At 48.6% G+C, this 24,119-nt stretch overlaps 1 protein-coding gene across 2 annotated transcripts in view; it reads left to right on the forward strand.

The window, feature by feature from the left end:
* The first annotated feature begins 2,848 nt into the window (after positions 1–2,848).
* The window catches only part of PAXIP1 (PAX interacting protein 1), a 47,834-nt gene continuing 26,563 nt past the window's right edge, over positions 2,849–24,119 (forward strand). For both annotated transcript variants that reach the window (XM_082662521.1, XM_082662520.1), the window contains exons 1-6: positions 2,849–2,982; positions 5,644–5,778; positions 10,165–10,208; positions 12,540–12,603; positions 19,424–19,537; positions 22,044–22,658. In XM_082662521.1, the coding sequence (XP_082518647.1) occupies positions 2,902–2,982; positions 5,644–5,778; positions 10,165–10,208; positions 12,540–12,603; positions 19,424–19,537; positions 22,044–22,658 (1,053 nt within the window). In that variant the 5' untranslated portion in view covers positions 2,849–2,901. The remainder of the gene's footprint in view (positions 2,983–5,643; positions 5,779–10,164; positions 10,209–12,539; positions 12,604–19,423; positions 19,538–22,043; positions 22,659–24,119) is intronic.

Raw genomic sequence — 24,119 nt, forward strand, 5'->3', positions numbered from 1 at the left:
TCTCACTGTTGTAGCCTCTCCCGTTGCGGAGCACAGGCTCTGGACGCGCAGGCTCAGCAGCCATGGCTCACGGGCCCAGCCGCTCCGTACTTAAGTACTCCGTAGCTTAAGTACTTAAGCTCCGTAGCTTAAGTACTCCCTTTTGTGGAAAGGTTAAATGTTGTAGTCTATAAACCCAAACTAAAGGTTTACTAAACATTGATAATATCTAACTTCAAGGGGTATGTGATTAGCTGAACGTAATGAGAGCAAGACTGAGATTGTTGTATACAATAGAGATGCATTTTTTAAAAGCCATTTGGAAATACTTATCTAAATAACTGCCTCAAGTTCCCACCAGTAAGTACAATTTGAGTTAAATATTCCCAAGTTTACTTTTCCATTTTTTAATTTCACATTTAACTTTTACTTTTTCTAGCTTCGTTATCTAATTTTGCAAAATAAAAAATGAGAAATGTATTACCCTATTTATCAAATTAGTATTAAACAGGCTGTTTATTCTCTGAAGGTTATCAACAAAATGATCATGCTTTGAACTTGATTGGGAGAACTGTAAATATAGTAATGCTCAGTGTCGTGTTTGGGGTCATACATGTGTCAGTTAAAGAAATACAAAGTTTTTGTTAAATGAACTGATACTTCCTCAGAACATCCATTATCCACGTGAAGTTAGATTTCATCTAAAGATGTTTCTTGTACATTACTGGCAAAGCAGCAGTGTTTGATACACTCCACCCGAATGTTTTCTTTGTAGGCCATTGACCCAGGGCCTTCCTGATGCTCGTGTGATAAGGCCCACATATGTGTACAACACTGACCTTGCATAATTTCATGTTTTACAATCTCTAGACAGGTTGATGAGATTTTAAATAACAGGTTTCTTAGTCCCATAATCTGCCTTCTTGACTATCAGAAGTCACAGTAGGGTAAACTTGCCCTGCTGAAATGTTACAAGTTCTTTTCTAACTTACAAAATAAAATACCCGGTTGAGGTATGTTTCAAGTCTTTTAATATAAAAGTAGATGCTTAAGGCTTCCCTGGTGGTGCAGTGGTTGAGAGTCCGCCTGCCGATGCAGGGGACACGGGTTCGTGACCTCGCCCGGGAAAACCCCCATGCCGTGGAGCGGCTGCGCCCGTGAGCCATGGCCGCTGAGCCTGCGCGTCCGGAGCCTGTGCTCCGCAACGGGAGAGGCCGCAACAGTGAGAGACCCGTGTACCGCAAAAAAAAAAAAAAAAAGTACATGCTTAGTTCCCGTTTAACCAAGGAAGAAAAAATCTATCAATAAATAAGTTCTCTCCCACAGGTAAATAAAAGGGCATGCTAATTTTGATTTGGTATTTAGAACTAATTTATCCCTCCTACATTTTCTTAACATGGAAGGTAAAATGTTACAATGGTCAATACCAAATATATGCTTGGGTATTCAAAGGAAAGACAGTACATTCTTATTCATTCAGGCAAGTACTGAATGTTTTTATTATTTGTATAAAAAAATTGTTAGCTTTAGAATAGGGCTGTTTCAGAATGTTCAAAAGACAAATGAAAAAAGCAAAAAGCAGGATATTTAAAAGGCTTAATGTGTGCTTACTTTCTGCCCATACAAAATCACTTATTACATACGTGCGTGCAATCAAAACCGTATTCGCCGATTAAAAAGAGCCAGTGTCCATTGTATTGCATCCTGGTCAATGAACCAACCACGTCAACTGTCACTTTCAGAACTCCTGTTATCGCAGAATAGAAGTAATACAAGGGCCTCAAATATGAGTTAATGTTATAGGAGGCTGCCGCAATAATTTTGCAAGGTTTCTCTCTCGACCAATTTCACTAACATTTACTTAAAAATGTCTTTCCGCTTAGCAGTTAAGAAGTAGGCCTGATGCACGTCCCTTTCGATTCTCAGGCTTCTCAGGACTAGGACAAAGCCTGCTCCCCGGGGAAGGCTGGGGTCGGGCCGGCTGCACCGCCCCCCTCCCCCCTCCCCCGCGCAGGTGAGCCGGCAGCAGCGAGCGGAGCGCAGGTGCGCGCAGACCCCCGTGCTCCTCGCGCCGCGGCGCCGCCGGATGACGTCAGAGCGCGGGTACACGTGGCGGCGGTCTGGCGTCAGCGGTGCCGGGAGGGAGGAGAGCGGGGCTGGTTCCGACGGCCCAGGTCAAGACCGGAGCGGGTTCGGGCGATGGGGAGAAGCCCACTGGCCGCGTCCGGGAGGCTGGCGCGCCTCGGCCGGTCTGCAGCGCTCCGTCCCCGACTCGGCCCAGCGCCCCCGCCCTTCAGCTGGGACCCGGGACCCGAGGTCCAGGGCCTGAGGCGTCACCTCGGGTCCCGTCTGGCAGCAGCCGGCGACGCTCCGCTCCCCTGCGCCCGAGGCCAGTGACCCGCTCCCACGGCCACCGCCGGCAGCCTGCGACCCCGCGGGCCCGCCCCTCGCCGCGCGCATGCGCCGCCCCTGCGGCCGCGCGTGCTGTCGGGAGGGGCCTCCGCGTTCCCTTCTTTCCCGGGACCGGCCCACTCCGGTCCCTCCGAGGGGGGTGCGTTTCCCCTCGACCCCCGGGCTTCCTCCTGAGGGGGCGGCGGCGGCCACGGGCCCCCGTCTCTGGAGCGGACTGCTCGGTGCCAATGTCCGCGGGGCCGCGGGCTGCAGCAGAGGCGCTGGGCGGCGCCGGCCGACCGCCCGTCCCTCGGCTCCCCCTCGGCGGCGGGCGGGATGGTGCGGCCCGCAGGGCTCGCGCGGCTCCCGCGCTTGGGCGGCCCGGCGCGGGCGGGGGCGCCGAGGGCGGGGGAGCGGGCCCGACTCGCAGGACCGGGCCGGGGCCGCGCGGGCCGCGCCGTTCGGGAGCGAGCCCCGCGGGCGGGCCTGGCGGGGCGGGAGCCGCCGCGGAGCCTTCGGGCCGCCGCGACCATGTCGGACCAGGCGCCCAAAGTTCCCGAGGAGATGTTCAGGGAGGTCAAGTACTACGCGGTGGGCGACATCGACCCACAGGTACCGCGTCGCCCCCGCCCCTACCCCCGCGTCCCCGGCCCGTCCTCGCTCCGGCCGCGCGCCAGGGCGCACAACGTCGGGGCCCCGCCGCCGGTTGCCCGCCGGCGTGGCTGCGCGGAGGCTGGGCCGCCTGGCGCCGAGCAGGCCGGTAGCGGGGCCGGAGGGGAGGGAGGGGAGAGGGAGCTGGTCTGTGGGCCCCGCGGTCGGGGAGGGAGGAAACTTGGGAGGGGTGCTGACCCCTGTAACAGGGGGAGGAGACCTGGGGGCCTGAGGGATCCGCGGCAGGAAGGGGTTGTGTCCGGACTGGGGGAGGAGGGCATTGGGAGGTGGGTCTGCCCTGGAGCCCTGCGCCGATTGTCCCCGTCCCCGCGCGGTGGGGGACCGGGGTGCTGTCTCGTGGCCGCCTCGCCAGCTTCCCACTCCGCTCCTTTCTGGGCGGAGTTCGGACCGGGCCGCACTTCCCGCGGCAGCCTCGGCGGTCTGGGCTCCCCTGACGCCCAGACGGTGGGTCCGAGCGTGGCGGGAGCTTCGGCCGGTGGAGCTGGTAGGGACGTGGGTCCCGGACTGCTGAGCGGACGGCTAGTCGCTCTGGTGTGGCAGCCACCCCAGGTCGCAGGTGTGCGGCAGTGAACCCTCAGTTTACCACCAGCGGTTGCGTGTTCCTTGATTTCCCTAATTGGGTGAATTACACAGTAATGGAAAAATACCCTGGTAACGCCGTCACACTGAACATTGGACTTTTTTTGTCGTTCGGGCTCATGCCAAAGGATATCGTGGCTTTTCCTAAGTAGAACATGTGTTTGTGTTTGAACGTTAGAATGTTGTTTTTCCATTGTGGGAATTAACCGCAGCTGAGTCTGCAGGTGATTCTTAACACTGTTCTTTTTCCTAAAGTTTATCTTTACAGTTTTATCACCTGGGTGTCTCATTGGCCCTGAGTGCTAAGCTTGGAGACCTGTGGTCTGGGCCTCCTGAGTGGAGACCGATACTTAACAAGTAAAACTTGGGTGGCCTAAAAGGCTCTGTGGAAGGCTGATGGGCCTTGGCCTTCCAGAGGCTTGCCTGTCGGTATCTTAGTAACCAAACTCCCTTGGATCACCACCTAGGTGGTCCTTTCTCCACTGTAACTCTAAAGAGGCTTTGAATTCAAAGGTAAACAGGTGCTGAGCTCAGAGGGCTGAAGTGCCTGTAAGGTGCGGCTTCTCCCGTCCAGGGTTTCCCTTTCTTCACTGTCCACTGTTCTTCCCCTCTCTCATCCCGCCCCTATTTCATTTTAGGACTTTGGCTCTTAAGAGTGACCTGAACCATGTGTTACTTAAAACCTGGAGCAGGCTGCACTGGAACCATGTTTACTCAACTGTGAATCAAGTTTAAGGGCTTAAAAAATGTCCTTGCAAACCACTTTGATCTGAAACAGTATATTTTCTGAAAAGTTTAGAGTCAGGGATATTCGATTCTCTGAATCTTATAAATGTGGGTTCAGAGAGTTCACGTGCGTTGGATGAACATCTAGTTCACTTCCACGTGTGGGGTGCACTCGGCTGCTCTGAGCGTGAAGCGTGCTCCTGGCGTCCGGCTCCTGGCCTCCACCCTCCCCACAGCCTCCACTGCTGGCCGTGGCCTCTCTTCCCTTCCCGCTGCGGCGTCTCATTCACTCCCAAAGCTTTGCCCTGTCTCTGTAGTGGACTGAGGGCTCCACTCAGGCGGGACCCAGGTCTCATCCTCGATGCGCTGGGTGTCTTCCTCGTTCTTAGAGGGGCACCAAAGAAGGCCATGCCCTAAACTGAGACTTTTGTCTTCCCCCCGCACCCGCTCTTAGACGTGGTCCTCGGGAGCAGTGTGCTGTCGTTCCCCAGTTTCTCTTCCACGTGCCCCTTTCGGTCACCAGGTCTTGCTGCTTCTCTCACATCATCTTCTTGTCCCTGATGACCTTTTTCCAGTTAAGTTACCTGCCTCTTTCGCCTGAATTATTGCAGTTGTTTCTTAACAGGTGTCACGGCTCCAGTCCTGCAGTGTAAGTGCATTCTTCTTATGCTGACGGCAGTCTTTCTGTGAAGTCTGATCATGCCTCGTCCCTACTGACCAGCCCTCAGTGTCTCTCCAGGAGACATTCTGTATTTTATTTCAGGATAAAATACAAAGGTTTCTGCACAGCATCTATGAAGCACAGTAGACGGTCTAATCCACGTTCAGCCGTCCAGCGTGTTGAACGCTGCTCTCTCCACACGATGCACGTGTTTTTGCCTTGTTGACGCCTTTAAGTTCATAAGGATTCGGCTCCTATAGCTCCTCTTCCAGAAACGTTTCCGTTTATCAGAAACTACCTGTCCCCAAGCATTTATGTTTGAGACATGGCGTGTCGCGTGGTAGCCCAGTCTTAGCACTTACGGTGCTGTGCTCACCTTGTCTGTCAGTCCTGTGTTCAAGACGGACCCTGTGTAGTACCTGGGTCAGAGGAGCCTCCGTGCTTACCTGTCAGTGAATCAAGATTTGCTGCTTTTTGTTGTCCCCATGTGTTTCATTGCATATGACTTAGTGCAAGGTTATTAATCTTATGTGGAGAACATGGTGTGCGTTTATTAGAATTTTCACTGTAATAATTTGTATAAATTGAGAATGAAATACAGCATTTTCCATTTTAATTTGTGTGGTTTTTTAAAGGTTATTCAGCTTCTAAAAGCTGGGAAAGCTAAGGAAGTGTCGTACAATGCACTCGCCTCACACATCATTTCAGAAGACGGGGACAATCCGGAGGTGGGAGAAGCTCGGGAAGTCTTTGATTTGCCTGTAGTCAAGGTTGGTAGTAAATTTAATGAATTCTGTGCGCTTCATCAAGTACCTTGCAAGCAGTACCTTGAAGTTTCCGTGCAGCTCTTCTCACACTCTTTGCTGAGGTGCGGCTCTGGGTGGGAGATGCTCTTGGCATCTGAGGAACCATCCAGCAGAAGGCCCTCTACGTGAAATCAGGCTTCAGCAAGGTTTCTGCACGTTACCGCTTACGCACCTGCTGCGGGTGGCCCCGTTTTGTCACCGTCTGGAAGTTGTCTAAGCCAAGGAAACGTGTTGAAGGCAGTGGACGTGCTGTCTTGAAGCAGATGACGTGGGTGAATTCTGCTAAGAAAGTTTATTGATTCCAAGAGGAACTCCTGGAACAGGGCTCCCTTCCATCCCCAGTGGCCAGGGGTCCTGATTTCCAGGCAGACAAGCCTAGGGGAGCCCTGCCCTCTCTGGGCTATGGCTCTGCTCTCCGACAAGGGTCACAGTGACCCCTTGTGCCACTGTCCCTCTGGTGGCTCTCTGTTCCACTATCCAGCTTGACCTGTGGGTAGTTTATCCTAGAAAGTAGAGTCTCAGCTGGTGGGTGAATTGTTCAGTTTTGTTGATCTGCATACTGTGCTGCTCTGTTGTGGCTGCTGGTTGAACTGACTGCTGTTAAATGTGGGTTTTTAAAATTTAAGTTTATAATTTCGATCCTTCTGTTTTTTCTCATCATTTATAGTGTATATTTGTTTTAAAATGGTTCTGTTCCACTACCCTTTTTTTTCTCTTTTCTATGCTGTTACATGTGTTATCTTAAAAAAAAATCAACATGACAGTTACTGTGGCTTAATAATGAGAGAGGTAGGAATTAAGAGAGAGTGCCGCTGAGTCCAGCTGGGCAGCGGGGTTGCCGGCTGGCCGCTGCGAGGCCTGAATGCCACCAGCGTCCAGGGTCTGAAACGCTGCCCTGCAGGCTTAGAAGCCTGATTTTGGAACATAAGCCTGAAAGCAGATCTGTCTCACAAGAAGGTTCTCAGGAGGGCGCTGTGTAAGTCGGAATGACTTAACTTGCGGCGGTGAGGATGGTGGTCGTGTTTCTGGCTGGATGCTTGCTTCCGCCTGGCCAGCGGCTCACTCCGCCCGAGCCTTTTTGAAGTCTGACAGCAGGTTCCTGCCGGCTTCACCTGCAGCCGCCTCGTAGGAGGGGTGGACCTGCCACGGACACTAGGCTGTGGACCCCGGCACCGGTTCCCTGGGGCCCTGTTTCGGCCTGTGGTTTGCTTCCACTCTTTCTTGGCTTGAGGGACTGTATCTCATCCCTTCCCCTGTCTGCAAACTTTTTTCCCCTCAGACAGTAGCCTGGAGCCTGTTATCACAGTGACTTCACACGTTGTGTGGATTTCCTAGTGCACCTTGAAAGGGCAGCCTTGTTAACACGTTTGGGGCGCCCAGTCAGCTTCCGCAGACCACTTACTGCAGTGCTTCTTAAGTCCAGCGACACCTCGAGCCCCTTTTTGTAGCAAATATTTTGTAATACCCCCTCTATTATCCTGAAATGAAATTCTTATGTACAGTAACATCATATAACTTGAATATATATTTGTATTTATATATAAATTGCCCAAACTGAAATGTAAAAAAAGAGGAAAAAAGGAAACCAGATAACAGAAAGCCTGCATTTCATTGTGTGAATACCCTGGAGGATGGGTGTAGTGTCACCGTGGACCTGCTCCTCTGTCCTGCAGATGCCGGTGCCAGCTGTGAGGTGACGGTGCAAAACGGTGACCCATCCTCGCTACAATTCTGGGCTAAACAGCGCTGTCTCCTTCACTTTACACTGAAGTGGTGTTCCCAGGAAGGTCCGTCTGCAATACGGCTGCATACAAGCAGCCACCACCCAGCTCCCGCCGTGGTCACCGTTCTCCCAGTCTAGCTCCCATCCTACTCCCTTTGGCTGTAGTATTTCAAAACGACTCCCAGGCATCCTGCTCTTTGATCTCTTTCAGCATTCCAGCCTGCTTTTAATTTTGTGGCAGCACCTATACTGTCCAGCGACTGCAGTGTTGCATTACAGGATGGTAGAATTTTCCAGAACCCATCCAGCAGTTTGCACTCATTCCAGATAGTGCTGGTAGACCCTCGAGTTCTTGTCTGAACCTAGTAAGTTTCCTACTGGGGGCTGCTGTTAGTAGTGTGGTCTGTGTCCAGCCGAAGGCGGAGGCCTGGTTCTCTAAGTGCATATCCCTTGGCCTTTACCTTAATGTTAAATTTGACAAATACTTTAAAAATTTAGGCTTCCTTTTGCCCAGGGACAGTTTATCTTTCTCATATTTGAATTTTATGGATGTTTAAAACTTGCTTCTTTAGGCACCAAGATTTTTAAAATAATCTTTTTTAATGGAAATACGTTCCTCAGTGGCCTTGGGCCCTCTTAATTATGCTGACTTTCAGCAGTGAATTTATTTTAATTTATTATTATCTGCCTTTGGGATAATAGCTCCTCATTACTGTGCTCTTCTAGCTCTCCGTTCCTGCTGTATTATCATTAGTGTGTCCTCCTTCTTTGCTGCATTATCTTCTCTAGACTTACCTGGATGAGGGCCGCAGGGAGTCTGTTCTGCTTTACTGCTGCCAGCCCTGCAGTCTGTAACCGGGACGCACGTACTCGCTGCTCCCCAGCCCCCAGGGACAGCTTTCCAGGGTGAATGCTGCATGCAGAGTCATAAGGGCTGCCTGTCCGGAGTGTGAGCTCCTCCGGTCGTGGGCGCTTCTCTCCCACTGGACGCGGGAGGAGCCACACCCACACCATCCGAGTCGTATTGCAGTGCGTTGACCTAGGCTCTGAGAATCCTGCTGACATGAGACAAAGGGTGGCCGGGAAAACTGGTCTCAGGCAAGCCTCCCTCGTGCTCCCACGCCGCCGGGGAACAGCAGAGGGCTCTGGTGTCACTGCTGGGAATAAGGCTCGGCCCACGCGAGGGTGTCCTGAATGCAGGAGGAGTGGTGGCCAGTTCCCTCCTGTCCAGCTGGAGTCTCCCCAGGACTGCAAGAAGCGAACAGCCGCTGGAGCGAACAGTGTGCGCGTGGAGACGTTGCACACTCCCTTCAGCTTGGTGGCTTCATCCGCCAAGTTAGTTACACACTTGGCAGAATTATCAAATCATCATGAAGTGATTAACCCAAGTAGAGCCAGTCTTTATTTTATAAAATGTGTAATATTTCTATGCTTTTTCACAGACGTTACACTTACTTATAAACTTATGCTGAGAAATTGTTGATGTTCCCTGAAAAATGAGGAGGGGGTACTTTGATTTCTAAAGTTCTTTCAAGGTGTATATAATGCATGAGAAGTGGGTGTGTATTTACGTTGCAGGTGGCGAAGCTTCTGGAAGTCAGCTGGCTAAGTGGGTTATTACTGTATTTTTACATCGTAATCCTGTGAAGCAGAGCTATCAGGATAATGATTAATGTAATTTTTAAAATTAAATGTAGAAATAATGAGGTAATTTTTCAAAAATGTAAATTACCAAAAAGGTAGTAATTAGTCTAAGGTTTTATAATTAATCTGAGTTTTGCAATTCATAAAAAGATTACCAGACAGAAATTCTTTCTGTGATTTACAAACATTGTATCTACTTGGCTTCACTGAAAAAAACTCACGAATTCATACCTGACTGGATTCAGGACTCCAGAAGGAAACGTAGCGGGGCTGTCTGTACCTCAGATGGGGGTAGGGAGGGCTGTCAGTTCCCCGTCCCCCCAGTTGTGAGGACAGTTTCTAGCCGGCCTAGAGGCTTAAGCAGTAGAAAGTGTGTAAACCTAGAATTTAAATTTCCAGGGACTTCCCTGGTGGCGCAGTGGTTAAGAATCCTCCTGCCAATGCAAGGGACACGGGTTTGAGCCGTGGTCTGGGAAGATCCCACATGCCGCAGAGCAGCTAAACCTGTGCGCCACAACTGCTGAGCCTGTGCTCTAGAGCCCGCGAGCCACAACTACTGAAGCCCACGTGCTGCAACTACTGAAGCCCGCGCTCTGCAACGAGAGAAGCCACCCACCGCAATGAGAAACCCGTGCACCGCAACGAAGAGTAGCCCCCGCTCGCTGCAACTAGAGAAAGCCCGCGCACAGCAACGAAGACCCAGTGCAGCCAAAAATAAATAAATAAATAAATCTCTATACATAATAATTTTTTAAGATCTGGTAGTGTTTCATTCTACAATTGGGCTTTTCACCTTGGGCACTAATAACTAACGTTCCACTCTGACGTTTCTGCTACGTGAATACTCGTGACTGTAATCTGGATGCTGTGTAATCGGTTGTAACAGAGCCTTTACTTTTCTAGGAGCTTCACTAGTAATGTGACGACATGTTGAGTATGAACTGGAACTGTGCTTTGACGTGCGTTAATGTTTTCTTTTTCAGCCTTCTTGGGTGATTCTGTCCGTTCAGTGTGGAGCTCTTCTGCCGTATCCTTTGTGGGGAAGTGGGGCGGGAGGGGTTTAGTACTGGAGTGGTCTTCGCTTACTGAGCTGGCTCATTAGTTAGGGGAGGTGGTGGTGTGTTCACTCTGTCCCTGCTCTTTCCATCCTGTATCCAGGTGTGTGTACCTGATCCTTGTCATTACCCCTGGGGGGCCGGGGCGGGGTGGGGGGACCAGCTGTGTGGAAGCAGCTCTAGGCTGGGACCCAAGGCCCAAGTTCTAGTTCTTCTGCGACTTGGCTTTAGGATCTCGGCTGGTCTGGACCTCAGTTCTGTTATCTTTGAAATAGATGGTTTTTGTGGTGTCTAGTTAGATGGACTATTTCTAAAATTCTAAGTCTGTGTGAACCAAATCATGAATTGTTTGAAGAATAAATTGGAGAAGAGAACATCAGGACATTTTTAGTTTTATATCACGCACCATTATTCTTTTTAATTCCATTGGTTTATTAATTCAGGACCCATGTTGACCACCTGCTGTGGGCCTGGTTCTGAAAACAGAGGGGTCGACAGGGCCTCATTCCTGCCCCCAAGGAGCTGCCCCGCACTACGTGTTGGTTCATTCAGCGTTTCCTGAGTGTGGCCCTGGAACTACCCAGCCCACATACACACTGACACACACTGTGCTGGAAGCAGGAGTGAGCCCTCTGCAGCCTGCTGTTCTGTGCTCTAGGCCTCAGAGTCCCTGTTTTCGCCCTGGAAGTGTGAAGCTTCCCTGCAGGGTCATTCCAGGCATAATCTGATTTTGGAGGTCACTTCTGTTAAGGTGCCTGATACTGTGCGGTCATGATGTCCTAGTGTTAGACCCGGGCAGAGGTGACGTTATTTACCGTGTTGTGTGGCTCTGCCAGGCACTTACTACTGGATCGACGCGGGTGGAGGGAATCTTCGTGTATTAAATATGTATAGGAGACCTCAGATAAACAGAGAAAATACCTCCTTCCACGCAGTTCTTAGAGGACGTGCACAACTTACAGCAGCTCCAGCTCAAACATTCTAAGATTTCTCTTCCACAGTTGGAAGAGTTAACAGAAATTGGTTCCTGGTTTGTTTTTGGCCTTGGTTTTTTAGGAGTTGTGTTTGTTTGTTTTCTTTACAAGCACAGGTGAAAGAAGACTGGGAGGGAAAGGGTGTTTTTGAGGATAAGAGGCTAGTTTTTCCTGGCCTGGATCGTGCACTCGCTACGCAAGGATTTCCTGAGAAGTTGTCACTTTGTTTGAGCACTAACTGCCTGTTTTCCCAAGGAAGGTTAAAGGAGCAGAAAGAACTCCTGAGACTCGGTTAGGCAGCACGCTCTTAGCCTCTGTTCATGTTTCCCCAGGTCTTTGGAAGTAGACAGTCCCTGAACTAAGGTAGGAGGATGGAGACAGAGCTTGGATGATGGGGCTGAAGGCGTGATGTTGGGGTCTGAGGAGCTCAGGGCAGCCAGGAGGCCCGAATCTCTGTGCGGTTTTCTCAGACCTGGGTAGGAGACTTCCAAACTGCAAGAAAATTTTCAGTCTGATCTTTTTTCTTAATTCACCTATCTCAGGAGGTGTACTTTTCTCCTGTAGGGAAAGAGAAGTAATACTTTAACCCATTTGAATTCTAGACACTCCAGATTCTTAAAAAAGTCATGTTTGCTTTGAATAGACCGTAAAGTACAGGCACCTAGAGGTCATGTCTGCTTATGGAGAGCCCTGTGCCCAGTGTCTGCACTCTGTAAGCTCTCAGAAAACGTGTTGAATGAATTTGAAAGTCAGAGCTTTAGAATTGGGGAGAATCTTGGGAGTTATATATACTAACTTCTGTTTTAACAAAGGGAGAACTGAAGCTCGGGGTTGTCTTGCCCAAATTCAGAGAGTTCGTGATGGTAATAAAACTAGAAGTCAAGTTCTTTTATGAAAGACTCTGCTGTGTGACAGAAGTAATCATGTTAAAGTAAACTTAAGACCCTCAATTTGCTTTTAAGATAATCACTATGCCATGTGTGGTTGTGTACATGTATAGGCATGTGTGTGTTTATATATGTGTATATAGTTAGATGTTTTTTTCCATGAGCATGTTATGCCCATTTTATTGATGATATAAGTGGAGAGATTGGATTTGAAAATGCACTTTATGGAAAACCTCTCAGTTCTTTCTGTGCTGTCAACTTCTCTTTTTTCCAGTCTGCCCTGCACTCTTCTTTGGTCAACTTAAGTCTGTGTCTTTCCTAAATGGATTGAATGGGAAGCAGAGGGTGGGCAATGTCCAAACGGGCCAATAGGAAATGTCTCTTAGTGAAACAGAGCTTGCACTAATCTCATTTCATTGGTATCTTAATAACTGTAAAACAGAGTAAATGGCTTTTCTCCAGAGTCATGTCAGATTTTCTTTGGAATCACTGCCTGCCTCTCTCAGGTAAGCATAGTACAATTAGTTTTGTGTTATTTACACATAACAGTTCTGAGTTTTTATATGATTGGATTTATGATGTATTTGTAAACCAGTGTTACTTACTAAACTGCATATTCAGTATGACCTTATGACACACTTAAAATGATTTAAATATTCATACTTAGTCTTAAGACTTAGAGCTTTAATGGGTGAAAGTGGTCTTTCTAAAGGATTACAAAGATTTAAAACTTGAATATGAAAACATAGTAAAAATGAAATTGAAAGATGACAAGGAAAATTCATTCAGAAATAAAGGCAGAGAATTTTATTAATAAATAAGGGGCTCATGCAGATCAATAAAAGAAAAAAATAAGACCTCAGTAAACATAAACAAGGCAGAAAACTGAATTTACAGCTTTATAAAGAGGAATTACAAATGAGCATAGCAAAACCTTTGATACACTTCATAAACAAAGACGTGAACGCCTTAATAGCGCTGAGATAAGATTTTCTGCTTATCAAATTTGTAAGAGTATATTCGGTGCTGGTGGAGCTGCAGACAAGCTTCCCCTCTCCCGGCAGGAGTGCAGTTCAGTGCAGCGGTTTTCTAGAAAAGTTGAGCCAGGTCAGAGCCATAAAATAGTCTTTCTGCTTCCCCTGCAGTTCTCTTATGTTTAGAAGTTCATCCCAAATTGATAGAAATGAGGGCAGATTGATGCATAAAGGTGTTCAGCGCAGCTTTATTTATAAGAGGGTAAATTTGGAAACAGATGATCCACGATTTGGAAATGTTTAAGAAACCTGTTCTGTACACTTACATACTAATCTAGTTATGTAGCCAGTTGTGAATTTTGTTTTATGAATATATGTAAAGACATGGGGAATGTCTTAACTGGGGAAGAAGCTGGGTATAACAGTTATGTACAGTATTACATCAACCAAATATAATATATAGGAAATATCTGTAAGAGGGACCAAAATGTTAATGGCAGTGAATTCTGGGTAGTGTGAGAAGTGAATGTTTAATATTGTTTTATGGTATTCTGTCCTCTCAACCCCCTAGGTAAAAAACCCTCAAACAGTAAACGATTATTATGAAAAACCAAGTTGGTGTTGTTTAAACTCACTTTTTAGGTTACATGGAACAATTAGTAGCCATTGGGCAGGAAGAAGCAGTTTAAAGGGCTCCCATTTTCTCTGACCTCAGTAGGCCTCATCCCTGTCTGTAGTTCTTAAGATGATAGTTTTGAGAAGGCGTTTAGTCTTCCATCCCCGTGGAAGCCTTTGAGAAAGGGATGTATCAAGGATGTTAGGTGAGACGAAAAGGGATTTGATCATAATCTTGCCTTTTTCTTACACCTTTGTAGTAGAGGATTATGGAACCGGGTAATATTAGCTTAATATTGTTAGATTGTCGGCCAGACTCAGCTTTTCATTCAAACGGTATCACCATGATCCCTTCTCTGTCCAAGCAATAAGTAAAATTAATTTTGTCATTGTGTTTTTATGTCTCGTAAATTCTGAAAGTTCTTTAAAATTATAAAATCCTCTGTTTTTGCTACATTGATTTAATAGAGATCCTTGAAAAGTTGGCTTTTTTTCCCTTAAGAACCAGAATTTTGCTGGTATTTGTATTTTTCAGCATTTTTCACATCTTTGCTATAAATGTATATTTACATGTTGATGATCTTTAAAGTTGGCTAAAATGAAAATCTTCTCACGATGGGTACTGTGGTTACACGTAATGTTTATTGTTTATACTCCTCTGTATGTTCCAAAGGTATAATAAATATCAGAAAAGTTTTAAATGAAGATACTTTACTGCTCCTTATGCATAAACACAATGTACTGTGGCAAAAGGTAAATTTTGCATTTAAGTATATTCGTATGGATTGGATTTCTGGGCTCATGATTCAGAGCCGCGAACCAGAGGGCGAGGAAGAAGCCGGGGCAGGGAGTCCTGTGGGTGTTTTCTGGGATCAAGGTCATAGTGACGTGGTACTTAGCGGACCTGACTTGGGAAACATAAAAGCACATCAAGAGCGTGTGAATTTAAAACAGGGTTTAAAGTTAGGGGTTAGACATGTTTAAATGTTAACTGGTTCTGGAGAACCTTGTAGCCTTGGAGAGAAGTAGAACCGAGATTACATGTCACGAAGACTCTGGCATGTGTGATAGGTTATTATGCAGTGCACTTAACACCTGCGGTTGTAGTGCGCATGGCCCACGTGCAGGCTGTGCTGAATCAGGGGCACGGGTGTTGGGGTGTGAGTTTAGAGAAGGTGGCGCCGGTGTAGACTGTGGGATCAGGAAAGCCTTGGTGGAGGCGGCAAGATGTGAGGGGCCTGAAACGACGGGCGGAACTGGCGCGGAGCCGGATGGGGGCACAGAGGCTCGTGCGAGGGGACCGGCCTCAGAACAGGCCGTGTGGCTGGGAGGAGAGGAGGAGAACAAGCGCGCAGGCAGGCGGGCAGAGAATACAGGAAACTCGATAAAGTAGCCGCTGTTTCACTCTTCTTGTATATTTAATCTTGGACTGCAAACGCAGACGTTTGCATTAGAACATTTGGAAAACACAGGAAAAAAGCAAGCAAATTAAAATCACTTGCAGTCTTGTAGGTGGAACTGGTCTGGGAGCTCTAAGCAGGACAGAGGGCAGGGTAAGGATGGGAATGTGGACAGGAGGGCCAGTCACAGTCTTTAGGCTTGAGATGAGGATTTGGACCCAGGTTAGCACCGTGTAGAAGACGACGGCGTGGATCTAAGGAACGGCTGGGAATCGGAAGGTCTTGGTGACTTGGGGGATGCTGTGCAAAGGGAAGAGCCGGTGCTCACAGGGGGCCTCTGCGTGCAGAGCCTGTGGTGGGTGCTCCACAGGAGGCCACTAGGCAGATGACTTCCTTTTCCAAAGTAGGAACATTGCCGGACGTGGGAAACAGAGAGGACTCTGGCTTCTGAGGGAAGGTGATGAAGTCGGACTGAAGCCCCTCGCTGTCCGAGTGTCGGGCCTGGGAGATGCAGCGTGAGGGGCTGAGAGCTACTGCTTCGTTGCAGAGCAGCTAGAGAGGGGAACAGGTAGTCAGGAATAGAGCCTTGCGTAACATGTGGGGTTATGGGGAGATCCGGGGAGAAAGGGGACTTGGAAGTAGACAGAGATGGTGCCGGAGGAGGGGTGTTATGCTGAGGGACTGAGAATGAAGTCAGACATAGTGGTTGGTTTTATTGCGGGGACGGAGCAGGGCCCCAGGGAGCAGTGCGGAGCGACAGTTGGTGCCCCTCCATGCTGCTCGTTGACCCGGGAGCGGGAAGACGGCAGCGTGGGGCTCTGTGTCTGGCACACAGGCTTAGGGGTCTAGGTGGACCTCGGGTTCTGGGCTGAGGAGCTACAGGTGAGGTCAGTGGAGGAGGAGAACGGGGACCCCGTGAAGGAAGCGGGGGCGTGCGGGCGTCTGGGAAGCAGCCCGGCTGCAGGTGTTTCTCCGGGTGGGGAGCGGCTGGGGCTGGAGTGGACCAAGGCGGACGCAGCGAGTGCTCGGCGGAATTTTATAGCCTTTTAAGCACATTCGTTAGGAATAACAGAGTCGGTATGACCTTTATGGGTCAGTTACTGCACTTATCCTCACAGTTCGCCACTCGTGATGGTGAAAAGAAAGCTCTGCTTTATTTGAATAAAGATCATTCAGCTAAGACTGGGGAAGGCTTTACTTGATACTAGTTCATACGAAGAAGCCCTGGTTCAGAAAAGTGCACTGGGGACACTAGTATTTTGTGGTTGCTAAAAAATGTGAATTCAGTTGTGAGACATACTAACAAACGTATGTTCAGTGTGCAGCGAAAGGACTTCGGTTCACCAAATACGTGAGGATGCTTTGTGACGGGAACAACGCCCAGGGGTGCGGATAAATGAGGATACAGTTCCCCCCCTCGGGTGAGGGCACAGTCCAGAAGGGGAATGTCACATACGCGGAGCTGAAGCGGGTGCAGGGTGTGGGAGCAGTACCAGGAGGGGCGATCACGACAGTTAACCTGCACCTGGTAGGCCTCTGGAGCACCTGCACACGCGCACGTGCACACGGCAGGCAGGCAGGGCTCCAGCGCTGTGAAAGGACTGTTTGCTTGGTGGTTCTCAGTGACCTTCTGTCTTTTCCCGTCAGGGTGTTGATACAAGCTGGAGCTCTTTGTTGGAGTCTTCCAGAGCTCTCCAGGGAGAGGTAGGGAAGGGAGCTTGTGCCAGCAGAAGTTGGGAAGCACAGACATCACCTGCCTTCTTCTGAGCCGGTATTGATGCAGGCTGAGGCCTCTGTTGTAATGTGCTGGGTAGGTCGCGGGGACAGGTCATGAGTCTGATGGAGAGCCTGGCCAGGGTCCTCATTTAAATCTGGAGGACTAAAGAGATCAAAGCCTTTCCATTCTGTATCTCAATCCACAGATATTTCTTGACTGCCTACCCATGTGCCTGGTACTGTACTAGGTCCTGTCGAAGGTACCAGAGTGGAGGACGTGGTTCTCACCTAAGGCTCCAGTCAGTAGGATGGTAGCTCGCAAGCAAGACGGGACAAGGAGAGCTTGTGGGGCTGCAGCCAGGAGTGTCTGGCGGAGAGACCTGGAGAAGGAGGGCGCCCCCGGGGCACAGGGGGAAGCCCTTCCTCGAGAGGGACGCGGGTGGAGGTGTGGCCTCTGCTTGGGACAGAGGTGCACATTCAGAGGGGCAGCTTGCTGTGGGAGTGCAGGGGCCGTGGGCGCTGAGCCGAGGCTAGGGGCGGGGCACAGAGGCAGAGAGAGCAGCTCAGGTGAGGGGCCGCAGGTCAGAGCGCAGGTGTGGCAGCAGCTGGGAGCAGGACCAGGGCTGAGGCACACACAGATCAGGAAAGCCCGAGACACCGTCTGGAAACTTCCAGATCTCAGCCATAAGGTGTTGAGGAGACATCCAGGCTTTCTTAGCTGAGACCGTAGACATGTAGTTTAGGAAGATTACTTTTTTTAAAAAAGAAAAGCACTTTTCCCCAGTTATAAAATTAATGCTCTTGAAAATTTGGAAAATACAGAAAAGTATAAAAATTAAAATTAAAATGTCCCCATAATCCTGTCACCACTAGGTAACTGTCATTAACATTTTGGTGTGGAAAGAGCATTCTTAATTATGCTGATACAGATTCATTGAATGAGCTGGTTTGCGCATTCAGTCATTTAACCCAAACGTTCGCCGATGAAGAATCTGGTTCTCAGAGGTTTTCCGAGTTGCTCTTAGCTGGAGTTTGGAGGCCCTGTGTCCATTCCAGGCCTCCCTTCTTCCCGATGTGATGTTCTTTCCACAGCAACTTCCTGTGCCCTGTTGAGACCCGGGCCAGGATCCAGGCCAGCAGGGTACAGGACTAGAGTTACTGCAGTCAGTGAAATAAAAATAATACCTAACTGATGGGTGGCCAGTCTTTGTGATAAAGCCATATCTAGATTATGGGTTTTCCTTCATTTTAAATAAAGATTATATAATGATTCATTAGAGTAATATGTATTACCGTGTAATTAAATCTCACCTCCAGAGGCTGCAGGATGTAAATGTTTTTGTGAAAGTCTCTTAAGAAAAATAACATCTTCTGATCCAGTATCCTGAAATGTGACACTGACTTACTAAATTAAAGAGAGAGAAGATAATGATTTTTAAGGTGATTTTATAAAATTAGTGTGTTCTTGTTAGTATTCACAGAGTAGTATGGAATGCAAAATAATTTCTAGGAATATTTGTGAAATGGATGAGAGTAGCTATAGAATGTTAGATCTTTGGCCGGCTGAATAATGGCAGTTAACAAGGAAAAAACATGCTCTTTGTCAACACTTTAAAAAAATTAACTTGAGACAAAGTTCAGAAGTCTTAGCCATAATTCACAGTTTATAATAAGTTATCTAGAAAAAAATTGACTTAGAGGATTATCTTAGGATTAACACCTTTATTTTTCTTAAATGTTTCTTTTGTCTTTGAGACGCTAAAGTTTATTTTTTAGTAATTACGTTTGGTAGTAACCGCCCTTAGAGAAGCAGTCTAGAGCAGTGGGAAAATACAGCTTGGAGCCGGGTCTGGGTTTCCAGTTACTAGCTGTCATTTCTGTGAGTGTGCACCCCACCACCGGGTCACGGGGACTAGGGGTGGACGCGGAGCCCTTGGCACAGTTCCTGGCACATAGGAGGCAGGCAATAAATGGTAGCTGGTCGGTTGTTGTAGTGAAACCTGTTGTACCACGTGAGCCGTTACATCTGGAGTCTCCACTTCATCGCTCAGCAAGCATAAGAATTGTTCCTTTTATGCTTGCCTTATTTTCTGTGTGTTTGATACTTACGTTTTCCCCTCAGCTTACGCACCACTGTATTTTTACCTTTTATTTTATCCATTTCATAATTAGTATTTGTTATCCATTAATTATTAAGGAGTTCCTTAAATATGATTTTGATACTATTGTATGTAAACATTTTTAAAAAATGACACAGGTGGAAGATGGAGTGGTGTACTAGTTCTTTTTCCTATCATTTTTGTTATAGAACGAAATAATCCTCCATTCAGTCTCTGGAGTGTGGATATAAGTATTTTTCAATTTACTTGGTGACAAGGCAAAAAAAGTGACGATTATAAAACTCACGATAGGAGTAAAAGTTTTTATTATAACAAACAAATAGCTAGAAGCTCATCTGTTTTTCCCACTAATACCCTTAGGCTAATTTCATTCAGTAAAAGGGAGAAAGTAGATAAAGCAAAATTGTTATGCTGTCACAGTGTATTTTAATCATAAAGTGAGCGAGTAGGTAAGCAGAGGTGGAGCCTCCTGATGCAAGCTTGCTTTCTGGTTCCTGCCAGGTGTCCCCTGAGGACAGAAGCGCCCTGTGGGCTATGCTCACCTTCCATGGCGGGGGCTGCCAGCTGACTCTCGACAAGAAGTGCACGCACCTGGTTGTTCCAGAACCAAAGGGGGTAAGTGTCCCATGTACGTTCTCCTTTTGAATGTCATTTAAGTATTCCCGGTAATCAGATATCTTCTTTGAACTTCGTTTAAATTAACTGGATTCCGTTTTACAAAAGCTGATAACATTAGTTTATATTATTTATACACAGCTTCATTCCACAAAGGATGTGAGAGGATTATAAATTTTGTTTTGAGCCAGATGTGACTTTTAAAGACAAAGAAATTTGGGTTTATTTCATGTTGAAAATAGGATAGTTTTTTGAATCTCTAAGAGTTTCCTTTCACGTCCACTGAAACTTCAGTTCATTTTTGTGAAAATACATATTAGTCCTCTTCACAATTTTTTTAAAAGGCTTGTACTGAGGGTAATTATAAGCATGCATTTGGTGAAGTTCTCAGTGTACTGTCCTTCTTAGTAATCTGGAATATTTAAAACTGCGTTTATCTCCTTAAGCACGGGACTCTTCTCTCTAAGCACTGGAGGGCCGTAGGGCTCTGGGGGTCCCAGGTGGGGTCCCAGGTCGCCAGCATCAGCCTCCCGGGACTTGTTAGAACCGCAGTCTGTCCAGCCCGCCCCAGACCTAGTAAATCAGAACCTGCCAGGGAAGGGGGAGCCCGGGGAGCCTGAGGCACATGAAGTTTGAGAACGACCGTTGTGTGGAAATCAAGCTTTTTTCCTTCCATGAACATTTATAAATTTGAGAATTAAGTCTATTTATAGTAGGGAAAGCCTTTTGACTAGCTAACGTTTCCACGTGTCAGTCATTAGCTCCTTTTTTTGTTGCCTTCAATCTGAGTCAGCGCTGTGTATGTTTCGCCCGAGTGCCACTGACTCACAGGAGGGGTGGGAGGCGTGTGGCCGGGCCTGGGCGCAGGGGTGTGGAAGGCTGACGCCCCCCCCCGTCAAGAGGGTCCCTTTCTAGGGCATCTGGAGCAGAGGTGGCCCATAAATGCATGCCGTTCATCATGTTCATTTCCCGACAAGAAAATAACCTGTTAGCCCATGAGTTTGCTTGTAACTTAGTAAGCTGTACAGTCCAAGGGGAGACTCTGAAAATTTGAGGTGAGTCTTAAAATCTACTTGAGTAAAAAATTATATTTTACATAACAATTTAAGAGATAAGTAGTATGCTTTGGTTAAATAGTGTAGGGTTTCTTTTTATATCAGTATTCATCTATGGCTAAAAATAAGTCATTTGATTTTAGGTAGCTAGTTTAAGGGGAATGAAGACTTTATAACTTTTAAAACTATGAGTGAATACTTCTGAAGAGTCAAATTATAATTTGAGGCAGCATATGAATAGAGTGGATTTGTCAAACAGACTAGCTGACTACACACACAAAATAAATGGCATGTTTAAAACAAATTCTTTTTTTTGCATTTTTGGATAAATTTATGGAGAAAATATATAAATGGCATGATGAAACTATCCTTTGTATTCTTGAATTTTTAAAATGTTTTAAATTGAGAAGAATGAAGGAATTTCATAACAATCAATAGAAAACCCAAGTAGGTTGATTAGCCTTTGGAGGAGGGAGCTGGTTTCTGGGTGTAAGTCCTTCATCCCTGCTGAAGGGTGAAGGTGGGGCTCGGGAGAGACCCTGGGATCCTCCAGCCCGGCCGCCTGCCGACAGCAGGAGTGGATTTAGTGTGGGGCCCCAATTATGTGTTTTCTGGAGAATTGCTGGTATCCGAGGCTTTAGAGCAGGTGGGTCAGACTCTGTCGGTTAACCGAGCCATGTTTCCAAACTTGTTTATTTTAAAGCCCTTTTATCATGTAACTCTCGTTTAAGATTCCCTGCTCATCTCCCTTTCCCTTGGGCGTTCCTTTCTTTCCGCCCTCTACCCCGCAGGAGCGCCCTCTGCCTGCCTGTCAGCGCCCCTGCCCAGTGTCCCCAGCTCACTGCTCCCACCAGACCCTGCCAGACCCTGCCGTCCAGCGAGGCCTCCCTGCCCTGTGCCCTCGGGACTTCGCGCTGGGTTTCTGTTGTATTCCTGTTGTGCATGTTTAACTTCTGTCCAGAACTAAGTCAGAAGCCTCGCTAGCAGAGAATTGTTGCGGCCTTTGTGTCTTAGGTAGAATGAGCTCGATAAACACTCGCCCACCTGACTGAGGAGCGTCCCCACGCTCCCAGGACTGCCCATGGCCCTGAAGGTGTCCCGATCAGTGACACTTTGCACAGAGCAGCAGTCAGTGACAACCAGATTGGACGGCAGGCCGCCTGGCGTTCCTGAGAGTCTCTCGTAGGATTCCTAGCTGTGCGTAGCATTACCTGAAGTTGCCTTCGTAAAAGCGAATTCGGCAGACTTGAAGCCGACCTAAGACCATCGACACATGGTTCGTTGTGTCGCGTGTTCTCTGTCTAAAAGGGGTGTGAGCTTCTCCTCTGGGTAAAGTGGCAACAACAGGAGCTGTGTCCCTCTCCTAAAGTTCTTGCTTCGAGTGCGTACTTCTAGGAAATCTGATAAAACTTGCGGTTTTGTTTCCGTGTGTGTTTGTGCTTCGCCCGCAGGAGAAATATGAATGTGCTTTAAAGAGAGCAAGCATTAAAATCGTGACGCCCGACTGGGTCCTGGATTGCATATCTGAGAAGACTAAGAAGGACGAAGCCCTTTACCATCCTCGTCTCGTCGTTTATGAGGAGGAAGAGGAGGAGGAGAATGAGGAACCGGAGTCCCTGGAGGAGGCCAGCGCGGAGGAGAGGTTCAGCCCCGCCAGCTCTCAGGACGGCTCCCCCTCGGGTGGCCAGCAGCTCTCACCCAAGTCGAACGCTGAAAAATCCAAAGGGGAATTGATGTTTGACGATTCTTCAGATTCGTCACCTGAAAAACAAGAGAGAAATTTAAACTGGACGCCCGCGGAGGTCCCGCAGTTAGCGGCAGCGAAGCGCAGGCTGCCTCCTGGCCAGGAGCCCGGGTTAATTAACTTGTGTGCCAACGTGCCGCCCGTCCCAGGGAACGTCCTGCCCCCCGAGGTCCGCGGTAATTTAATGGCTTCAGGACAAAGCCTCCAGAGTTCCGAAAGGTCAGAGATGATAGCCGCTTGGAGTCCAGCTGTGCGGACCTTGCGAAATATCACTAATAATGCTGACATTCAGCAGATCAACCGGCCGGCCAACGTAGCACACGTAAGTCACTCTTTAAAAAACAAAAGATTTAAATACTGGATTTTACAGCCTTTTCAAATATTTATTTTATTGTCTTCTGCTTCTTCAGGACAAGTAACTTACAAGCAGTATTTATTTGCCTGAGAGCACGTCCCACGGTCTTTATCTGTGTATACGTACACGTGTACGTATTTCAGTGTCATAAATGCCGTGTACGAGAGGGTGACGGCAGGCACGTAGTTGGAGGCCTGACTGCTGAGTTGGCACCAGGACGCCAGTGGCGGGCGCCGCCCCCGGAAACGGCTTCCACGCCTGCTCGGTTTCATTAGCGGTGGCAGCAAAGAGGAGCCTGCAGGCTGCCAGCTGTTCCTTGTTTGCTTATACAGAGCTCCACGGTAGACAAGTAGCGTAACATAAATTAATTCACTCGTTGACGGAGCCTTAATCTTAATTTACAGTTTTGTGATTGGAGCCTGTTGGTACGGGATGGACCTTGAAAGTTGTCGTAAATGTTTTTCACGTGAAGACGGAGAGGAAGTCGTCTGGGTGGTGTGGGCCCGTCTGCGTATCTGGGGCCCCGGAGGCAAGATGGTGAATGAGACAGACGGGCCCCGCCCTCCTTGCAGGTGGAGCAGGCCGACAGTCAGCATAGGTGTTCAGAAGGCAGTAATAAGGGGTCGTGTACTATGAGGGCCGCTGGGGGAGGAGGCCCCTTAAATTAAGCGGAGAGTCAACTGCAGGCGGCCCTGGGCAGAGCTGAGGGCAGAGTTGTGGGTGAAGGGGCAGCGGCTGTGAAGACCCTGGAGTAGGCGTGACCTTGCCGTGTTCCAAGGCAGCGGTCTCCAGCCTTTCTGGCACCAGGGACCGGTTTTTCCGCGGGCGGACGGGGGTGGGAGGGATGGTGCAGGCAGTGACCCAGGCGACGGCGGGCAGCGGGCAGCGGCAGCTGAAGCTTCGCCGCCCACCCGCCACTCACCTCCTGCTGTGCGGCCTGGTTCCTGACCGGGGGGTGGGGGACCCCTGTTCTAAGGGAGGAAAGTCATTGAGACTTGAACTTAGGTGAGTGGGTGGAGGTTGACACGTAGGGTCTTGTCTTCCATGTAAGGAGCCACTGGGGGGATCTCGTCGGGGTGGGCAAGTAGCTACTTCTTATTACGAGTCGCAGCACCACAGTCACGTCTGATGGCGGGGAGGTTTTTAAGAGTCTTTATTGGTTAAAGGTGCATGAAGAGCACTCTTCCTCCCCTCCCTCTGCTTCAGCAGTGACCAGTTGATCGTGCCTGGTCCTCGAGACGCCGGAGGGGTGGCATCCCGAGAAAGGCGGGCAGGGTGTGTGGGGAGAGACGGGGCTCAGGGGCTTCGGGGACAAGGTTCCGACAGTCGACACGAGATTCTGGGAAGACGTGTTACCGCAGCCGGTTCGGAGCCAGTGTAAGTTGACGACCCCAGCTTGGGCCGTCAGCCAGTGTGAGCACAGTGGGG

The sequence above is a fragment of the Grampus griseus genome (genome assembly GCF_964374135.1).
Source record: "Grampus griseus genome assembly, chromosome: 9".
Classification (NCBI taxonomy): domain Eukaryota; kingdom Metazoa; phylum Chordata; class Mammalia; order Artiodactyla; family Delphinidae; genus Grampus; species Grampus griseus.